This window comes from Hemiscyllium ocellatum, chromosome 23, assembly GCF_020745735.1.
Source record: "Hemiscyllium ocellatum isolate sHemOce1 chromosome 23, sHemOce1.pat.X.cur, whole genome shotgun sequence".
NCBI classification, from domain to species: domain Eukaryota; kingdom Metazoa; phylum Chordata; class Chondrichthyes; order Orectolobiformes; family Hemiscylliidae; genus Hemiscyllium; species Hemiscyllium ocellatum.
Genome location: NC_083423.1, coordinates 45300416 through 45318772, shown reverse-complemented (window position 1 = coordinate 45318772; position 18357 = coordinate 45300416). Strand labels below are relative to the sequence as shown.

General features: G+C 41.5%; 1 protein-coding gene across 1 annotated transcript in view; it reads left to right on the top strand.

The window, feature by feature from the left end:
* The first annotated feature begins 930 nt into the window (after nucleotides 1–930).
* vwf (von Willebrand factor) overlaps nucleotides 931–18357 on the top strand; it is a 121528-nt gene continuing 104101 nt past the window's right edge. The window contains exons 1-7 of the mRNA XM_060842954.1: nucleotides 931–1016; nucleotides 1286–1343; nucleotides 2057–2230; nucleotides 2338–2440; nucleotides 13474–13682; nucleotides 16989–17113; nucleotides 17839–18052. Coding sequence (XP_060698937.1) covers nucleotides 1286–1343; nucleotides 2057–2230; nucleotides 2338–2440; nucleotides 13474–13682; nucleotides 16989–17113; nucleotides 17839–18052 — 883 coding nt within the window. The 5' untranslated portion in view covers nucleotides 931–1016. The remainder of the gene's footprint in view (nucleotides 1017–1285; nucleotides 1344–2056; nucleotides 2231–2337; nucleotides 2441–13473; nucleotides 13683–16988; nucleotides 17114–17838; nucleotides 18053–18357) is intronic.

Here is an 18357-nt window from a genome sequence, read left to right as displayed (position 1 = left end):
ATGTCTAAACCATTGAATAGTTTCAAAAAGGAGTTAGATATAATTCTTAAGACTGAAGAGATCAAGGTGCATGGGGAGAAAGTGGGAACAGGCACTGAGTTGGATGATCAGCCATGAACATATTGACTGGTGGAGTAGGCTTAAATAGCCCAGTCCTGTGCTTACTTTCTAAATGCTCTTGTTCCCACTTCTACAAGGACAGTGACATGATCTGGTTCAACTGAATGCCATCCCTTTGGGAAAAATATGTCCTTGTTTCCAAACTCATTGTAAGCTAAAGGAAAACAGCAAAGAATCAAATAACTGTGACAATTGGAAATCAGAAACAAACAACAAATCTTGCATTTCCGTAGGGAAAAAGCAGTTAACGCTTCCGGTCGAGTGACCCTGCTTCAGAACACTCCTGCTGGGTATACAAGGCCAAAGAATGAGATATTGCTTTTTTTTAAATGGCTGGTGTGATGAAAGTTACTTTCAATATTGTGGAAATGATCAGTGTTATAAAATTTGATAATTCTTGTTATCGGTACTGCAATCCAATTAGAAGTTCAGAAGATGATTCAGTGGATGTTATGCATGAGCTGTGAGTATTTTGTTTCTGTCTTGTGGAAGCATTTGCCAAATAAACTCAGTTCCTGAGAGAGATTATTTGGAGTGTTAATTACTTTACAGTCTCATTGGTGGATTAAAAAGAAACCTTGCCTTTCGAAAGTTGTTCTTTCACGTCTGGTAAATCTGTCAGTGTGTTTTATCCAGTTTCCTTCCATTGTTTCCTTTGGGTAGTGATTCTATTGAATCTGATACCGTGAATTCGCTAAAGGATATAACATGCAAAGTTTGGCCCACCCCCTGAAAATGTTGATTATTCTACAGTTCCTGTCCTGTATAAATTGGACTGTTTTCCCCAGAAGGCACTTATCACGTCGTAGAGTTCACCCTGCTGAAGTTCAGAGCATGTTGTTTTGAAGTCAGTTTAGTTCTAGACTTGGTCTGTCTCCCCAAAAGCAGGAGCCAAGGTAAGTGCTACTTGTTTCTTGTCCCTGTCCACAGCAGCAAAGCCCCCCGTGTCCTTGGGGACTTGTGTGGAATATTCAAGTATTATTCAAAGCTGCAACTTTGAAGGAGTTGGGCAGACTAGCGAGTCAAAAGGCAAGTATGTGAGATTATTTGTTCTAGTTATGCGTTCTGTAGTTTTGTCTGCAAATTTGCAGGAGGGGAGAGAAGTGGAAATGACAATCATTTTGCACAGCATTTTGTTAAGTGTCTTCCTTTCTGGTTTTCACAGATGGCAAGCAATTGTCTGTCTTTGCTTCTCCTCTTCACTTTGATGTCCTGCTCTCAAGGTATTGTAAGCTTGATTTCACGAGATCAATAATCTGCAGCAATATGAACATTATTTTGGCACTGTCAATCATTGGGTTCTATCACTGGGGGTATTGAATTAACTGATTCCAGTTTATTCCTCATTCCTTGGGTGCACTGAGCTAAGACTGCTTTTTAAAGACATATTTCAAACAGGAAAAACACCTTTTAAAGTTTCTGGAGAGTTTAATGTGTAAAAAGTCTGAAGCACCCCTGTGAGAAGGTGAGACAAGTTGTTCTTTAACATATGGAAAGTTTAAGTTTTAAAGAAAGGCTGAATCGGCTGGAACTTTCTCATTGGGGGGTAGGAGGTTGAAAGGTGCCCTTACCGAGGTTTATAAAATCGTGAGAGGTATAGATATGGTTAATGATAGATGTCTTTTCCTGAGGATTTCAAGATTAAGGGACTTTTTTTAAGGTGAGAGAAGAGAGATTTTAAAATGTCATGAGGGACAACATTTTTACATAAAGGGTGGTTTGCGTGTGGAATGAACTTCCTGAGGAAGTAATGGATGGGGGCACGATTGCAATGTTTAAAAGACACTTTGATATATATGTGAATAGGAAAGCTTTGAAAGGGCATGGTCAAGGAGCAGGTAGGTAGGGCTATTTTAGTTTGGGATTATGGTCGGCATGGACAGGTTGGACTGAAGGATCTGTTTCCAAGTTGTATAATTTTATGTCTGTCGTGCAGGACAGGGGAATCCGTCACTCACTGAGAGCAAGAACAAACCCAACAGAGAAGCTCGCTGCAGCCTGTTCGGGGAGTATCGCATCCAGACTTTCGATGGGAGCTTCTATGAGTTTCCAGGACACTGCAGTTACAAACTGGCAGGCGACTGCTTGAAGCGTTCATTCAGTATTTTAGGTATTTCCATCACTCGCTGACATTAATAGTTCATTTCAGTTTAATGTGCAATTGATGACTGTCGTGCGGTAATGTTGGAGAACTGACAAAGTCCCTGCACTTTTCAGGTAACTTCCAAAGCGGAAAACGCACAAGCATTTCTTTGTATCTGGGAGAATTCTTTGAAGTCACTCTATCTTTGAAAGGAGAAGCATCTGTGAGGAAGGAAAGGTAATAGCCGTAGATAACTGAAAACTAGTGCAAAGGTGCACCTTCTGTGTTCAGAGTTCTGAACCGAGTCAGCATGGATGAGTTGGGCAGAAGAGTCTGTTTCCAAGCTGTGTGAGTCTATGACTATGATCCGCCCTCAGGTGCAGTGCCCTTGGCTTTGATACTTTGCCCTTTCTGTAGGCACGTGACCCTGCCTAGTGAGAGGGCACACAATTCCTTTAACTTTTTTTTTGAATATATTTCTGCTCCCTCAGCCAATTTAGCATTGTTTCTGAAGAAGTCAGATCAGACTCGGAACCCCACCTCTGGTTCGCTCTCCACAGATGCTGTCAGATTGCTGAGTTTCTCCCAGCATTTTAAAAAAAATATTTGTTTTAGCCTTGCTCCGTGTCCTTCATGCAGCAAAGAGTTAAGGGCCTGTGAGAAACAGAACTCACTCACAAATCAATCAGCCTGAGACAAAGCCTTAGAAACAAGAACAATTTATTACAGACTCGCAAGAACTGGACGCTTCTGTAATCAAACAGAAATGCGCGTGAAAATAACACATTAAAGCAGTCTTATTCAGTTTACAAGTTGCGGAATCACAACTTCCTTTTCCCATCCTATCATAAGTCAATTACCTCACTTGTTAGTTATTTTCTTATCCGGCCATCCTGCTGTCCTTGTCAGCATACTTTGTTCCTTGTTTATTACAGCATGTTCTTTATTCCAGTTTCTCTTATCATACTATAGGCTTTATTGTGAAATGAAAGTTATTTCCTAGCTTAACACTATTTTCTTTAAAAGACCCTCTATATTCATTAAAGTCTTAGCCTTAGGTATGCTACATGCTACAAGAATTCCGCGACCATTTGTATAATGTTCCCCTTCCCTTCCCCCCACCTACAAAAACAACATTTCTAATCTCCCACAATTCCCCCTTTTTCTTTTTCTCTAACTGTTGTTTTTGCACTTATTAGGTCTCCTTTAAGTCATTTTCTTATGTTCTGCCTCTTACGCCTTCTGGAGCTGAGGTTCACAATCTTACATTTTACATTTGTGTTGTTCGTCCCTCGAACTCTAAAAGCATTCTTTGACTTTCTCTTTGTTGCATATCACTTGCTGATTGTAAAAGCATCTGATGATTTATTTGGGTTCCCTCCCCAAGGGATGTCATCAGTCGGCTCATTACCCATTTTAGGACATTGAACCCTACCACCAGACCCACTAATATCAATAATCCATAGATAGCTAGATTGACTAACCACCTTCCCCAACCAGTCAATCCCCAATTCCCCCATTCCCATCCTTTTTCGTTCCAGTACCGATTACCGGCCTCCCTTATCTTGGCGATTTTGTCTCACACATGTTTGGAGACATCAGTAATGTCAGAGGAGACCTCAGGTATGTATGTACAACATTTCTCTCCAATTAGTGCACAGGTACCACCCTTCTCTGCTAGAATATAATCCAGAGCCATCCTGTTCTGAAGGGTCATTAGCCTAGTGGCAATCATTTTGGTTGTTATGGCTGCTACTTGGTATTCGGTTTCGGCCAACGCATCAGCAGTATTGTTGGCCAACTCTTCCAGGGAAGCCACCAACTTTTGTATTTCTACTCCTGCTCGAGCAGTCCCATACATAGGTATCATAGTCCAGAGGAGGCGATCTCCTTCGGTTACTTTCCGGGTTACTCGCCTTCCTCCCTGTTTATTCTAAGGTATTTTTGGGGCTCTCTTTAACAGTCTCAAGTGAGGAATTATATAGGTGAGGTAGCAGCAGCCACTCCAGCCTTTCTGGCTTTGAGGCAGTGTTTGAACTGGATGGTCCTAGCACCCATTCCCGTTACATCCGCCACTCCAAACGTACTTCTCGCCGGGGATAAATGGGTAGGCCTTTAAGCCACACACCCAATATATCCCATTCAATAACTGGGGACTGGTCATGGCAGTGGCTTGGCTGGTGTGGACACAAGATAATTTCCCTAATCGGAAGGGTGCTGTATCATTCTGATTACAGAAACAAGTGGTATTTACTGCTCCTTTCGGTGGGGAAACTCTAAGGCCATCGCTAGCACCCAGAGTTTTCGGGGCTGGTCGAGGGAACCATCCCGCAAAGTTATTATTACCCCTTTCAAATCTCCAAGTTGTATCATTTGGGCCCGAGTCAAACTGTTGTACATCATACACTTCTTCTTTGGTAAGTGGTATTACCATGAGAGGAATTCCAGATTCCCCATGGTGTGGGATCTCCGCACATACCCAACAGTCGATATGCCCCTTCAGTTTAGCATAATTCTGACATAAAGTGATAAAATGATTTTTCCACCCTCCCTTGTCAGCTAGTGCCAATATTATCGTGACAACATAAAGCTGACCATTCATTTCAGCCCACAACCCTATCTGGATCAGTGGTGCTGGAAGAGCACAGCAGTTCAGGCAGCATCCAAAGTGCAACGAAATCGATGTTTTGGGCAAAAGCCCTTCATCAGGAATAAAGGCAGTGAGCCTGAAGCGTGGAGAGATAAGCTAGAGGAGGGTGGGGGTGGGGAGAAAATAGCATAGAGTACAATGGGTGAGTGGGGGAGGGGATGAAGGTGATACGTCAAGGAGGAGAGGGTGGAGTGGATAGGTGGAAAAGGAGCTAGGCAGGTCGGACAAGTCCGGACAAGTCATGGGAACAGTGCTGAGCTGGAAGCTTGGAACTAGGGTGAGGTGGGGGAAGGGGAAATGAGGAAACTGTTGAAGTCCACATTGTTGCCCTGGGTTGAAGTGTTCCGAGGCAGAAGATGAGGCATTCTTCCTCCAGGTGTCTGGTGGTGAGGGAGCGGCTATGAAGGAGGCCCAGGACCTCCATGTCCTCGGCAGAGTGGGAGGGGGAGTTGAAATGTTGGGCCATGGGGTGGTGTGGTTGATTGGTGTGGGTGTCCCGGAGATGTTCCCTAAAGCGCTCTGCTAGGAGGCGCCCAATGTAGAGGAGACCACATCAGGAACAATAGATACAATAAATGATATTAGTGGTTGTGCAGGTAAATCTTTGATGGATGTGGAAGGCTCCTTTAGTGCCTTGGATGGAGGTCAGGGAGGAAGTGTGGGCACAGGTTTAACAGTTCCTGCAGTGGCAGGGGAAAGTACCAGGATGGGAGGGTGGATTGTAGGGAGGCGTGGACCTGACCAGGTAGTCACGAAGGGAACGGTCTTTGCGGAAGGTGGAAAGGGGTGGGGAGGGAAATATATCCCTGGTGGTGGGGTCTTTTTGGAGGTGGCGGAAATGTCGGCGGATGATTTGGTTTATGCGAAGGTTTGTAGGGTGGAAGGTGATCACCAGGGGCGTTCCGTCCTTGTTCAATCCTATCTGTCTAATCCCTAATCCTTTAAATACCAGGGAGGAGTGAGTCCATGCAACACTTACAATTGTCTTGGGACACAGTTTTTTTAACCAATTCTTAATAGTCTCTTATCTCAGTCCATTCTTTTTGCTCAGCTTGACTTTCAGAGGGTTGTCTGTAGGATGAGCTTGCCACTCTGCCAGAGGTGAAGGAGCGTCCACCGGACCCTTAACACGAGTGTGATGACTCCACCCTTTTTCAGCAGTTTGGACGGCTGTTTCAGTATTCAGGAGGGTTAGGAATGGTCCCTCCCAACATGGGTGCAGTTTGGTATCTTTCCAGGACCCAATCACCCAGTCGTATCTGATGTACTGCGGACTTGAGTGGAGGTGTCTGGGTTAACAGACCCTTCTTCCTAAGGACAGACAAAGAAGAGCCAAGTGCCACAATATAGTTCTTTAAAAAACTTATCATTGAACTCTACAGTTGGTAATTACCGTCTTCCACCCAAGAAAGGGAATCTAAACATCATCTCATAAGGAGAGAGGCCTATATCACATCTAGGTGAAGTCCTAATGTGTAGCAACGTGATAGGTAAACATTTTGTCCATGGTAATCAAGTCTCTAGGACTAGCTTAGACAATTGCTTCTTTAAGGTTTGATTCATTCATTCCACCCATCCAGAGGAAGGTGGGTGCCAAGGAGTGTTGAATTCCCAAGAGATTTCTAAATCCGCCATTACTTCTTGTAGGATCTTAGAGGTAAAATGGCTACCTTGGTCTGAATCTATACTTTCCACCACTCCATATCGAGGAATTATACGTTCTAAAAGAGTTTTCACTACTCCCTTCGAGGTAGCTGAGGACATTGGAAATGCCTCCACCCACCCAGTTAGGTGATCCATTAAGCCTAATAAGTACTTTTGTTTCCCTACTGGGGGCAATTCTGTGTAATCTACCTGTATTCTTTGAAAGCGTCTTACCCCAGGGTTTCTTCCACCTCTTGGCCCCCCTCTCTTTACTTTCTTATTAATCTTTTGGCAAGTCGGGCATCCTTTGCATACTTGCTTGGCTAATGTGCTTATCCCTTTACATCCGTACTTCCTTAACACTATGCCACACATAGCTTGGGAGCCCCAGTGACTGATTTGGTGTAAGGTGAATAGGATGTTTCTCATAACTGATTTACTTAATAACTCCCTTCCATCCGGGAGGATTCATCTTCATTGGGTTGTCTTAGTGGCCCCGATTTCCTGGAATTCCTTTTCCTCTTCTTCCGTGTACACAGGGTTCACAGAAGGGGACTCCACTTTGGGCGTGAGAATCCGTATTTTTGTTACTGTATGGCTCATAGCTGCCTCTTTAGCTGCCTTGTCTGCTAGCCTATTCCATCTTGCTTCTAGAGTGTTCCCCTCCTGGTGCCCAGGTACATGGACTATAGCTATTTCCCAGGGTAATTCCAAATTTTTCAACACTTGTCCTACCAACTCTTCATGTATCAATTCCTTTCCCTGGCTATTGATTAGTCCACATTCTTGCCATATTTTTCCAAAGATATGTACCACCCCATAGGCAGACTTAGAGTCAGTGTAAATTGTCCCATCTCGGTTCTCTAATTGTTTTAAAGCTTGGTTTAATGCATACAATTCACAAGTCTGGGCCGACCATGTGTTAGGCAACCGGTCAACCTCAACTGTTCGATTCTCGTTACCGTCCACTACCGCATATCCATTGTGTCTTTTTCCTTGTACTACTCTTGATGACGCATCTATAAACAGTCTGTCCTCGTCATGTAAGGGGATATCCTTTAGGTCCTGTCTAACTTTGGTTTGATACTCTATGATATCCAGACAGTCATGTTCTAATTCTTGTTTGTCCAGAGATTCTCTCTTCCATAGGAAGGTAGCTGGGTTGAGACAGGTGTCTGTTGCTATCACAAGGTCATCTCTCTCCATCAGCATGGCTTCGTATTTTAAGATTCATGAGTCTGTTAACTATCTCCCTTCCTTTTGGTTTAATGGGAGGTACTAACGACTAGCATCCCTCCAAAAGTAAGCTTACGGCTCTCCTCTACCAGTTTGGCAGTGGCTGCTACTGCCTGTATACATTCAGGCCATCCTGTCTAGACAGAGTCCAAGATCTTGGGCAGGAAGGCTATGGGCTGCCTCCTTCCCCCTCCCTTCTGGGTTAACACTCCTAAGGCTGCTCCATCATTTACTGTCACAAAAAAGGTGAAATGGTTTCTCGAGGGAAGGAAGGGCCAACACCGGAGCTTGTATTAAACTACACTTTAACTCATGTAACCCTTCCCTTTCCTCTTCTGTTAGTGCAGTCTTTCATGTTCAGATTCTGTCAATTTGTAATATAACCCCTTCATTTTCTGGGCGTATGCTTCCATTCCACAACCTACAACATCCCACCAGCCCCAAGAAATTCCATAATTCTTGTTCGGTGGTCGGAAGGGGTAGTTCTACTATCTCTTTAATTCTCTCAGGGTTAATGCGCCTAGTGCCCTCACTAATAAGGTGTCCCAAGTATTTCACCTCTTTCTCTACATATTGCACTTTATTCCTAGATACTCTTAAACCCTGTTGCCCTAGGAAATTTAACAGTGTATTGGTGGCTAAACTCACGCCATCTCTCTTTTGTCCTGATACTAGTAAATCATCCACATATTGTAACAATGACATTCCTCGAGGCATTTTATGTTGTTCCAGGACCTGTTCCAGTACTTGCCCGAATAGATTATGTGATCCTGTGAATCCCTGGGGAAGTACCGTCCATCGGAACTGTTGTTTTCTATCAGTGTATGGGTTTTCTCACTCAAAATCAAACATGTCGTGGCTTTCTGGGGCCAGAGGGCAAGCCCAGAATGCATTTTTTAAATCTATCACACTAAACCAGAGGTGGTTACATGGTATTTTGCTTAGCAAAGTATATGGATTAGGTACCACCGGGTGTCATGTTTGAACCAATCGGTTTAATGCCCTAAGATCCTGCACCAATCGATAGGTTCCATCTGGTTTGCGGACGGGCAGTATTGGGGTATTAAAGGGCGACATACATGGTTCTAATAGTCCAGTTTTTACCAAAGAATCTATAACTGGTTGCAGACCTCTACGGCCTTCCAACGATACAGGGTATTGTCTAACCCAAACCGTCTCATCTTCTCGAGTTAACATAATCACCAACGGAGTAATATTTAGATGCCCTGTGTTATCCACTTTCACCCACATGTCAGGGGCTGATTTGTTTTTCTTCACTAGGTGTTAACATAGCCATCATTACAGATACTGCACTATCCTCCACCCCAATTTTTAAGCCCAGCAATATAATCAAATCCTTACCTAATAGATTACTTCCAATGTCAGGAATATATAGTAATTGTCCTATCATTTCCTCATCATTTCTTCTAATTAGGGTTGGTTCAAAAATAGGCACCAAGAATTCTTTGCCTTTTACTCCAGAAACCTTAAGATACTCCTTAGTCAATTTAACACTGGTAGGTCTAAAACTTAGGGATGACCGGGCCTCTCCCGTGTCCACCAAAAATACTGCCTCCTCCCCTTCAGGTCCCACCTTTAGAGTTATCAAGGGTTCCTGGTGGGTCTCAGGAGGAAGGAACCCCTGACTCCCCTAATCATCATCTAAAGTCATTAGGGAAACGGCTTCCCTTTCTCGTGCTAATTCCGGGCATTCCCGTTTAAAATGCCCCACTTCCCCGCAATGGTAGCACCCTGCCTGTTGCCTCCTTTCTCGGGTATCTGACCCTTGTCTTTCATGTCCTCCCCTATCCTTCCTGTTATTCCCTGATCCCATTCTACTTTTTGTTATTTCTTATACTGCCTCCACCATCATTTTGGCTTTCTGTTTCTGCTTCTCGTCTTCCCTTTTCACATACACTTTCTGTGTCTCATGTAACAGTTCTTCCATCTGTCTTTCACTCCATCCATCTAATTTCTGTAATTTCTTTTGTATGTCCAGCCATGATTTAGTTACAAACTGGACCTTTAAGAGTCCCCGTGCTATCGGATTATCGGGATCCATTCCCGAATACTTCCTTGTGGCCTCCTTGAGCCTTTTAAGAAATGCAGAAGGGGTTTCATCCTTCTCTTGTCGTACTTCAAAGGCCTTAACAAAGTTTTGTGATCTAGGTGCCACCTCTTTAATTCCTAATATTACCGTTTCTCATAGATCCCGCATTGACTCCCTATCTATTCTGTCATTATTCTCCCAATGAGGGTCAACATTTGGGAATTTCTGTTCTGCTGGGGCCCCTTCTTCCCCAGCTGGGTGCTTCTTTTCCCATTCCTGTAAAGCCGCTCTCCTAATCATACCTCGTTCTTCCCCTGAAAATAACGTTCCTAAAATTGCCATCAGTTCTCCCCAGGTATATAAATTAGGCCCTAGGAATTGCTCTAATTGTTCGGCTAGTCCAACCGGCTCCTCTATTAAACTTTTCATTTCCTTTTAAAGGCCCTAACTTCACTGCTAGTTAAGGGAGCATTTACATATCCGATTGTGCCTTCCCCAATCGGAACCTCTCGTTAGGGACATAATTTTACATTTTCCATTATCTCTGCCCCTCTTTTACGTGTGGTGGCTCAAGTGACTCTGCCCCCCCCCCCCCAGTTCTGCATCTTTTAGTTCAGAGTCTGTTCCCTTTTCTGTGTCTGGACTCGGTTCTACTTCGGGAGCTGTAGGCTCGTTCCGGACAGTAGTATATGGGGGCGGCAAACACGTTAAGGGATCTCATTGTGGCTTCCCTTGTTCATTTTTTTTCTGTTCTTTCCCTGATTCCTCGGTATTCATGGGGCATAATTTTACTCCTGCGCTAGCTATCCAACAAGCCACATAATCGGACTCTTTTTGACTGTACGGTTCTTTTCGATTGACATATATATTAAGACCTTGACACAGCCAATCCTGATTGGACACATATTTGGGCCAAAAAATACCAGGCGCCTTAATACTTTCTCTAGTCCAGACAAAACAACAATAGTTTATCATTGTAGCCTTATCTTTCTCCCACATCCGGGAGTTGTGTTCCCAATTTTCCCAAATTTCCCCAAAGGACTGTTAGGCGGGATACATCCCCCTTTAACATTATTTGCAGATCGATCGTTACACAGGCAACTCCCCATGCCTCCCATTGTTGCTAATTTAATTAATCTTAACGAGGTCCGGTGTCACCTTCTTCCACACCCCCTTCAGGGTCCTGACTAGACACCTTACTCATCCAATTAATCTGACCAAGTATATGCTTTTTTTTAAAGACTTCAACTGTTCTCTATAAATCACTTTTATGTAAGAATAAAAGAGGTTAGTTAGAAACTGATAGTAAGGCAGTCATGACCTGTAAAAGAACAGGAGTTAACATTTTATTTCGTAATCTGTAAAATCCTTAACCTTAAAAGAAATCATGTTAAATATCCATAGTAGAAATCAAATTCAAAACAGTCCCTGATCTCAAGCTCCAGGGAACAAAGCACAAACATTCAATCACCAACAAATAAATGTGCATTCAAACCGAATCACAAAGGGTTAAACTTTCTACTTGCTGTACAGCTCTTTCTCTCTCTCTCTCACACACACAAAGACATTGTGTCTCACAGACACTTTGAGCTTCCTGCAACGACTCCTCTAGCTTTTGATTATTTTTCTGGACATCTGGCCATAAGTTAGTTACGAAGTGCACCCTCAGTAGCCCTTCAGCTACTAGCCCGTCTGACACAGGCTGTTTTCCATGGACATATGCTTAATTTTATATATCGCCAATTCCCCGTACTTTCGTACACCCGACCACCAAGGCAATACTTAAAGGTCTCTTTTCTTACCTTGGTCTGTGCACAGAGTTACCTGGTCATTTCGGTGCGCCCCGTCCTACGGCAATTTCTGCAGCAAATACCGCTGCCCCCCGGTCGCCCGCATATATCCTTTAAGACCTTTCCCTACCCAGGTCTTGTGCACAAGAGTTGCCCGACTGAACCCGCCGCGTCTGCCCGCCTTGTTTCCAGGGACTCCCAGTCTGGATCGTATTTGCCCAAACCGCGAACAACAAGCAAGGGAGTCGGAGATCACCAAAATCGGTGAGGTGCACCTCCCCCGTCGTCCCAAGAGAGTCGAGCGGCCGGAGTTTTGGATCCCGGACGAGTCCCCAATTGTGAGAAACAGAACTCACTCACAAATCAATCGGTCTGAGACAAAACCTTGGAAACGAGAACAATTTATTACAGTCTTGCAAGAACTGGACGCTTCTGTAATCAAACAGAAATGCGTGCGAAAATAACACATTAAAGCATTCTTATTCAGCTTACAAGTTGCGGAATCACGCCTCCCTTTTCCCATCCTATCATAAGCCAATTACCTCACTTGTTAGTTATTTTCTTATCCGGCCATCCTGCTGTCCTTGTCAGCATACTTTGTTCCTTGTTTGTTACAGCTTGTTCTTTATTCCAATTTCTCTTATCATACTATAAGCTTTATTGTGAAATGAAAGTTATTCCCTAGCTTAAAACTATTTAAAAGACCCTCTATATCCATTAAAGTCTTATCCTTAAGTATGCTACATGCTACAAGAATTCTGCGATTGTTTGTATAATGTTCCCCTTCCCTTCCCCCCACCTGCAAAAACAACATTTCTAATCTCTCACAGGCCTGAAAGAAATTGTAACATAATTCTCTGAAGGGCACAGTCTCAAAAAACTCAATTTAAAAATATATACAGAATGAATCCAAAATTTTAATTTGTATGGCTCAATGAAGCCAATGGACTCTTGAATCTCATTTGCAACATGATCATGGACCTCTTGATTAAACAAAAAACTATTTGAGCTAAAATAACTGGGAGTCTTTCCTCTCTGAAGGCAGACAACTATAGTTCTAACTTTTAAAAGATAAAGCTCTATCTGTTCCTGTAGTGCATTGACCTGTCCAAAAAATGTAGATTCCAACCAGTCAGAGCCAAGCAATATAAGCCTGTGCCCAGTCGAATAAAAATAGAAAACACTGGGGGTAGTCAGCAGGTCTGGCAGCATCTGCAGCAAGAAACAATTAACATTTCATGTTGGAGACGACTCTCGCTGTCCGTTGTGGCTTAGCTGGTTGCACTCTCAATCCTGAGTCAAAGATTTTGGGTTTACATTCCACTCCAGGACTGAAGCACAAACATTAAGGTTGACACCCATCTGCAACACAGAGGATGAACTGTCAGAGGTGTCATCTTTCGGATGAAGTATTAAACTGAGATGACCCTCTGCCTTTTTCTGTAGATGTAACAGATCCCATTGCACTATCTCAAACAGTTATCTGTTGTGTCCGGCCAATAATTACATCTAAATTAATATCAGATAAGCAGATTATCTGCTATGACCACACTGCAGTTTGGGAACATTTATGGAACCTGATGGCAATTTTTTGATATCAACAGCAATGGCTACTCTTTTAAAAAAGAACTTCATTGGCTATAAAGTGCTTTAAGATATCCGGCAGCCATGAAAGATGTTGTGTAAATGCAAGTCTTTTATGTCTTGACTGTAATTTTGCATTGCATCCATTCTAATTTATTTTCAAATGGGGGTAGGTTAGATTAAAATTCTTCCCCTTCAGTACATGTTGAATGCACAGCATTACAAGGGTAGAAGTGCACTCCAGAGACCAGTTCAAGTATAACTACACCATTCGTGCAATGTAATACCTTTAAATGTGTTTGTTCTGTTTTGCTAGGGTCTTGCTGCCTTTTGCATCCCATGGAGTGTTTATAGGAACAGAAGCAGGTTTCTACATCATATCCAGTGATGAATATGGGTTCACAGTTAGGATCGACACAAGTGGAAATGTGGCCATTATGCTATCAAAAAAATACGCTGGTCGGACATGTGGACTGTGTGGCAATTACAATAATTTCCTGCAAGATGACTACATAACTCAAGAAGGTAATATACTAATCATTGATGGCCAGTCATCTGATTTTCAAAGATTTGAGATTGAAAGTCCACAGCTAGTATTTACATGTTTCTAGGGAACTCTTCGAACTGTTGTTTTCCCCAATAAGCCTCACAAATATTGGCACGGTTCTCAGTAACCCTTAGAAGTGTTGGCTTGCCTTTTCGCTTATCCTTTATGAAACCTGGCATGCTCCTGGAGATCTTTGCAAATACTGATTAGATTCCCAGGAATGGCCCTGCACTAATTGATGTTTCTGGGACTCTTCTGGCATTGTCCTGGGACCCTCTGCCAGTGGATGGTGTCAATATGGGAATCTTTGCAAGTATTGGTATGCTGCCTGAAATTCACTGTATAAACAGACAGGCTTTGAAGTATCCACTGAGAGTAATGAGACACTCATGAATACTTCCGAGGTGCCTTGGCAATAATTGGTACATTCTTAAGAACAATTAGATAATTGCAGATAATTGCTGCCTGGGATCCCTTGAAAATATTGACACTGTCTTTGGGTTCTCTGAAAGCAATCATATGCTTCTGAAAGTCCAACCCAAGTGCAAATATTGGAATCCTCTTGGGGAGGTCATAATTGATTTTCCAAAAGACGTCAGTTACACAAGGTAAGGTACTGTTTTCATAATAAATACTTTGATTTTCCTGGAGGCACCCGGTGACATGGGCATTCATGGATATAATGTTCGTCGGTCAAGCATAAAAAATGTAAAGACGAGTCTGATAAATGTTGAAGAGTCAGAGGAAACCCCTGAAAAAGCCTACGGGCACCGTCTTTGAAAACCTATGATCTGAATAACAACTGAATTTAAGTTCACCAAGTCTCCAAATTAATTTGAAATAAGTGATGTGGATAAAACAAAACTCTAGTCAATAGACACCATGGTTCTACACTCGCCCTAATTGAAGGACGAGTTATCAACAATTTAAAAGCTGTAGGGGAATACATATTAATAATGCTCATCTAGTTCCTGCTTTCTTTCTACTCCTTCCACATTGTTATTGTATTGTTGTGCATCTTTAAACATGCTGACCAGTTCTGGTGGTATTACTGTAGTAAAACAACATATTTATCTGCACTTTTTAATTTGTTTCTTTAATTTTTCATATAAATATTATAAAAAATCTATGTTAAAATGCATGTTGTAGTGATTGTAATGAGGCCAGCCAGGTGGACCTCATAGAATATGAGTTCCCTGATTGGGGCTGGTAACCTGGTTGAATTAGGGAACCCTGGCTGACAGATAAGGACAGGAATGTCAGAGGTTCTGATCACTCTGAGAGCTGGCTCCGTGGGAGCTGGATCAGTATTAGGTACCATGTATTAGGTACTCTGTGGGAGCTGGACCAGTATTAGGTACCATGCAAGTGTAAACTAAAGCTAACTTGATGTGGAACACCAGTCTCTGTGGAGTTATTTCACATGTTTTCTTTTTTTTTCTTTCTATAACAAACATACATTAAACTAATTATCAAGATAATTATCAAGTCAACTAAAATTGTAACGTTGACCAGCAATAAACCCAGATTCCTACAACAAGACTGAGATTTGATGCCAGGCAGGTTAAGTTTAAAGGCAGCTGAAAATGTGTTGCTGGTTAAAGCACAGCAGATCAGGCAGCATCCAAGGAACAGACAATTCGACGTTTCGGGCCAGAGTCCTTCATCAGGAGCCCTTCATCAGGCTCTGGCCCGAAATGTCGCATTTCCTGTTCCTTGGATGCTGCCTGACCTGCTCTGCTTTAACCAGCAACACATTTTTAGCTGTGATCTCCAGCATCTGCAGACCTCACTTTTTACTCTAAGTTTAAAGGCAAACTGTGGTGAAACTGATTGTGTTGGATTAGGCCAATTAATTTCAATAATGTATGCTAGGGCACTTGGAACCAGCCTTAATGATACTGTGAAAGGATCAAAATTTTAAGAAACACCTTATTATACCTGAGAGCACTTTGAATTCATTATTCAGATAATTAAACTCAAAATTCCATGAATAATCACTGAGAAAATGATCAGTCAGTTTTTTTTGGTGATGTAGATTGAAGGAAAATGTTAGCCAAACATAAAGAGGTTCCTTCCACTTCTTTGAATTTATAATGAGATCACTTGTATCCACAAAGAATGTCAAATTGGTCTGTGCCACATTTGGATAATGGTGACACTAATGGGATGCCATTACTTCAAAACTCCACTATATTCTATTTCCAAGTTTTAATTGAACTCTATTGAGACAACACTGTGGCTTTAAGAGGTGTGCTTTGTTCTGGTTTCTTTTAGAGAGAGAGATTGGGGGACAGGTGACAAGCAGTTGATGAGATGATAAACAACTTGTGAAGCCTTGGATGCTTTCCTTAAAGTGGGGATAATAGAAGTGGCCTGAATGGGTGTGGTGAAGCTTCCACCCATTTAACCAGGGATGTTAGTTTTAGCATTCAGCGGATGTTGCCCACGCCTCAGCAGCATCATTCTCTCCCGGTTGCTATGCTCTCACTCTTTTAGTTTTCTCTGCATTTTTTTCTTCCTGAGCTGCTGGAGGTGCATGTGAGACAATTCTATTTTCCGAATTTGCCTTTTACCAAGGGTGCGTTTATACGATGTTGGAAAAGTTGCTGTTTAATTGTAAAATCATCAATTATTCTGTTTAGTTTTCCAATAGAGTTAAGTTATTCCAAGTTCCTCTTCCTTTTGTTGTATTTTAACTATAGTGTTTGAATAAATTGTGTTTTATTTAATATTGAGTAGTTTGACCAATCAAATTGCACCTGGAACACAGCACCTCACACTTACCTTTAAAAATCAGAAAAAGTTAGGGTCGAGGCTGCATTCTTAATATATTTTGAGGGGGTCTGGTCTGGTCCATAACACAAACTTCTGTCCTTGAGGCAAGATGAACTAAAGGTGAGACAAAGTAAATTACGGTTATATTAGTTTGTGCAAGTTGGCAGTTTCAGATTGAATGTATAATTAAAAACTGCAACAACAAAAGAAGAAATTCAAAAGAATGGAAATGAATCATTGAAATAATTCTGATCATCCTCTTTCCGCTGAACTTTATATGTGTGGGTCACCCAAACTAAATTGCATTCTCCAATGCATTTATTTGAGTTGCCTTTTTGGAGTCATGAAACATTGAACATGTCGTAAACGTTGTTTATAAAAATATAAATCAGATTATTAAATTTAGCGTTTTTTTAAAATGGATATTTTATTGGTCTTTGTTAACAGCCCGAGACTGAAACACCCAGCCGCGGGAAGTTAAACTTCTTATTCTGATATGTTTGCAGGTTTCCAGGTAGAGAACAGTTATGATTTTGCCAACTCTTGGGCAATGCATGATGTTGGGGAGCTGTGCAACAGAGTATCACCTCCAAGCAAGACCTGCAATATGTCTTCTGAGGCAATACAAAATGTGAGTTCAGCCTTTCAATAAAGATATAGAATCTTCAAGCACAAAACCTTTGGTCCATTGTGCCCGTGCCGGCTCTTTAAAAGGGTGATCTGATTATTGCATTTTCCTGGGCTTATTTTGTTCTATGCAACTGGAAAATAATACAATACATGAATCAGGCTTGTTTATTAATTGCCAGTCAAGGATTGTATTGTCTTGAAACATAAACAAGAAGTGTGCAATTTAATATGTTGAGCAAAATTTACTCAAGTTAACTTTTTTCCCCTAATTAAATATACCAGTCGATACTGTGGATGTCAGTTCTTACTTACCTCAAAGTGACATTTATGATCTATGGAATCACCTTCAATAAACTTGCTGGTCTGTCATTTAGAAATACTGATCTATATAAACACATAAATGTAGAAATATTGAAAGAGCACTCTTTGTTTCAAGTTCATTATTGCTTCTATACTTTGGTCCCCAATATTTTCAAGGTCCACATCATTTTTGAATGATAGTTAAATATTGTTACAGAACCTGGTGGTGATAAAGTTTCTATCTTACTGAAGTGTTTTGTCACAATGCTATGATATCTGCATTCTAAACTGATCAATCATTGATAAGCATAAAAGTTTGAAATGAAAAGGAAGTTTGGTGTGTGTATGTGTGTATTTTTGTATATCTGTGTTGGAAAACATGAGAAAGTTACCTTTCTAATACCTTGAACGTTTATTTGGATATAGAACATGATGAAGAAATGCAAAATGCTCAAAACAAGCAAAGTATTCCAAAGCTGTCATGACCATTTGGATCCAGAACCATTCATTGCACTTTGTGAGGATGATATGTGCCACTGCCCAGGAGAAAATTGTCACTGTCATGCATTTTTGGAATATGCAAGGTCCTGTACGCTGAAAGGTTTACTTCTCAATAACTGGTTTACAGCAAGTGATTGCAGTAAGTTAAAAAAGTTGATTTTCTCTTGTAAACTTCTTAGGATTTTAACATACAACTGTACTGCAATTATTAACTAATTCTTTCTCAGACCTTACATGCTTTTGATTTTACTTTGACATTCCTGTTTGCCTTGACTTATTTACATACAATAATATAACTTTTAAAGGTCAACAAACTCACACTCATTGTGTTTATTAATAACAGTGACAAAAACAAAAGCAATAAATGTAATAGATTTGAAAACTAAAATCATTCTGATACAGCTAAATTAAAGCAATTACAGCAGAGATTGTTGGCTTTTGCGA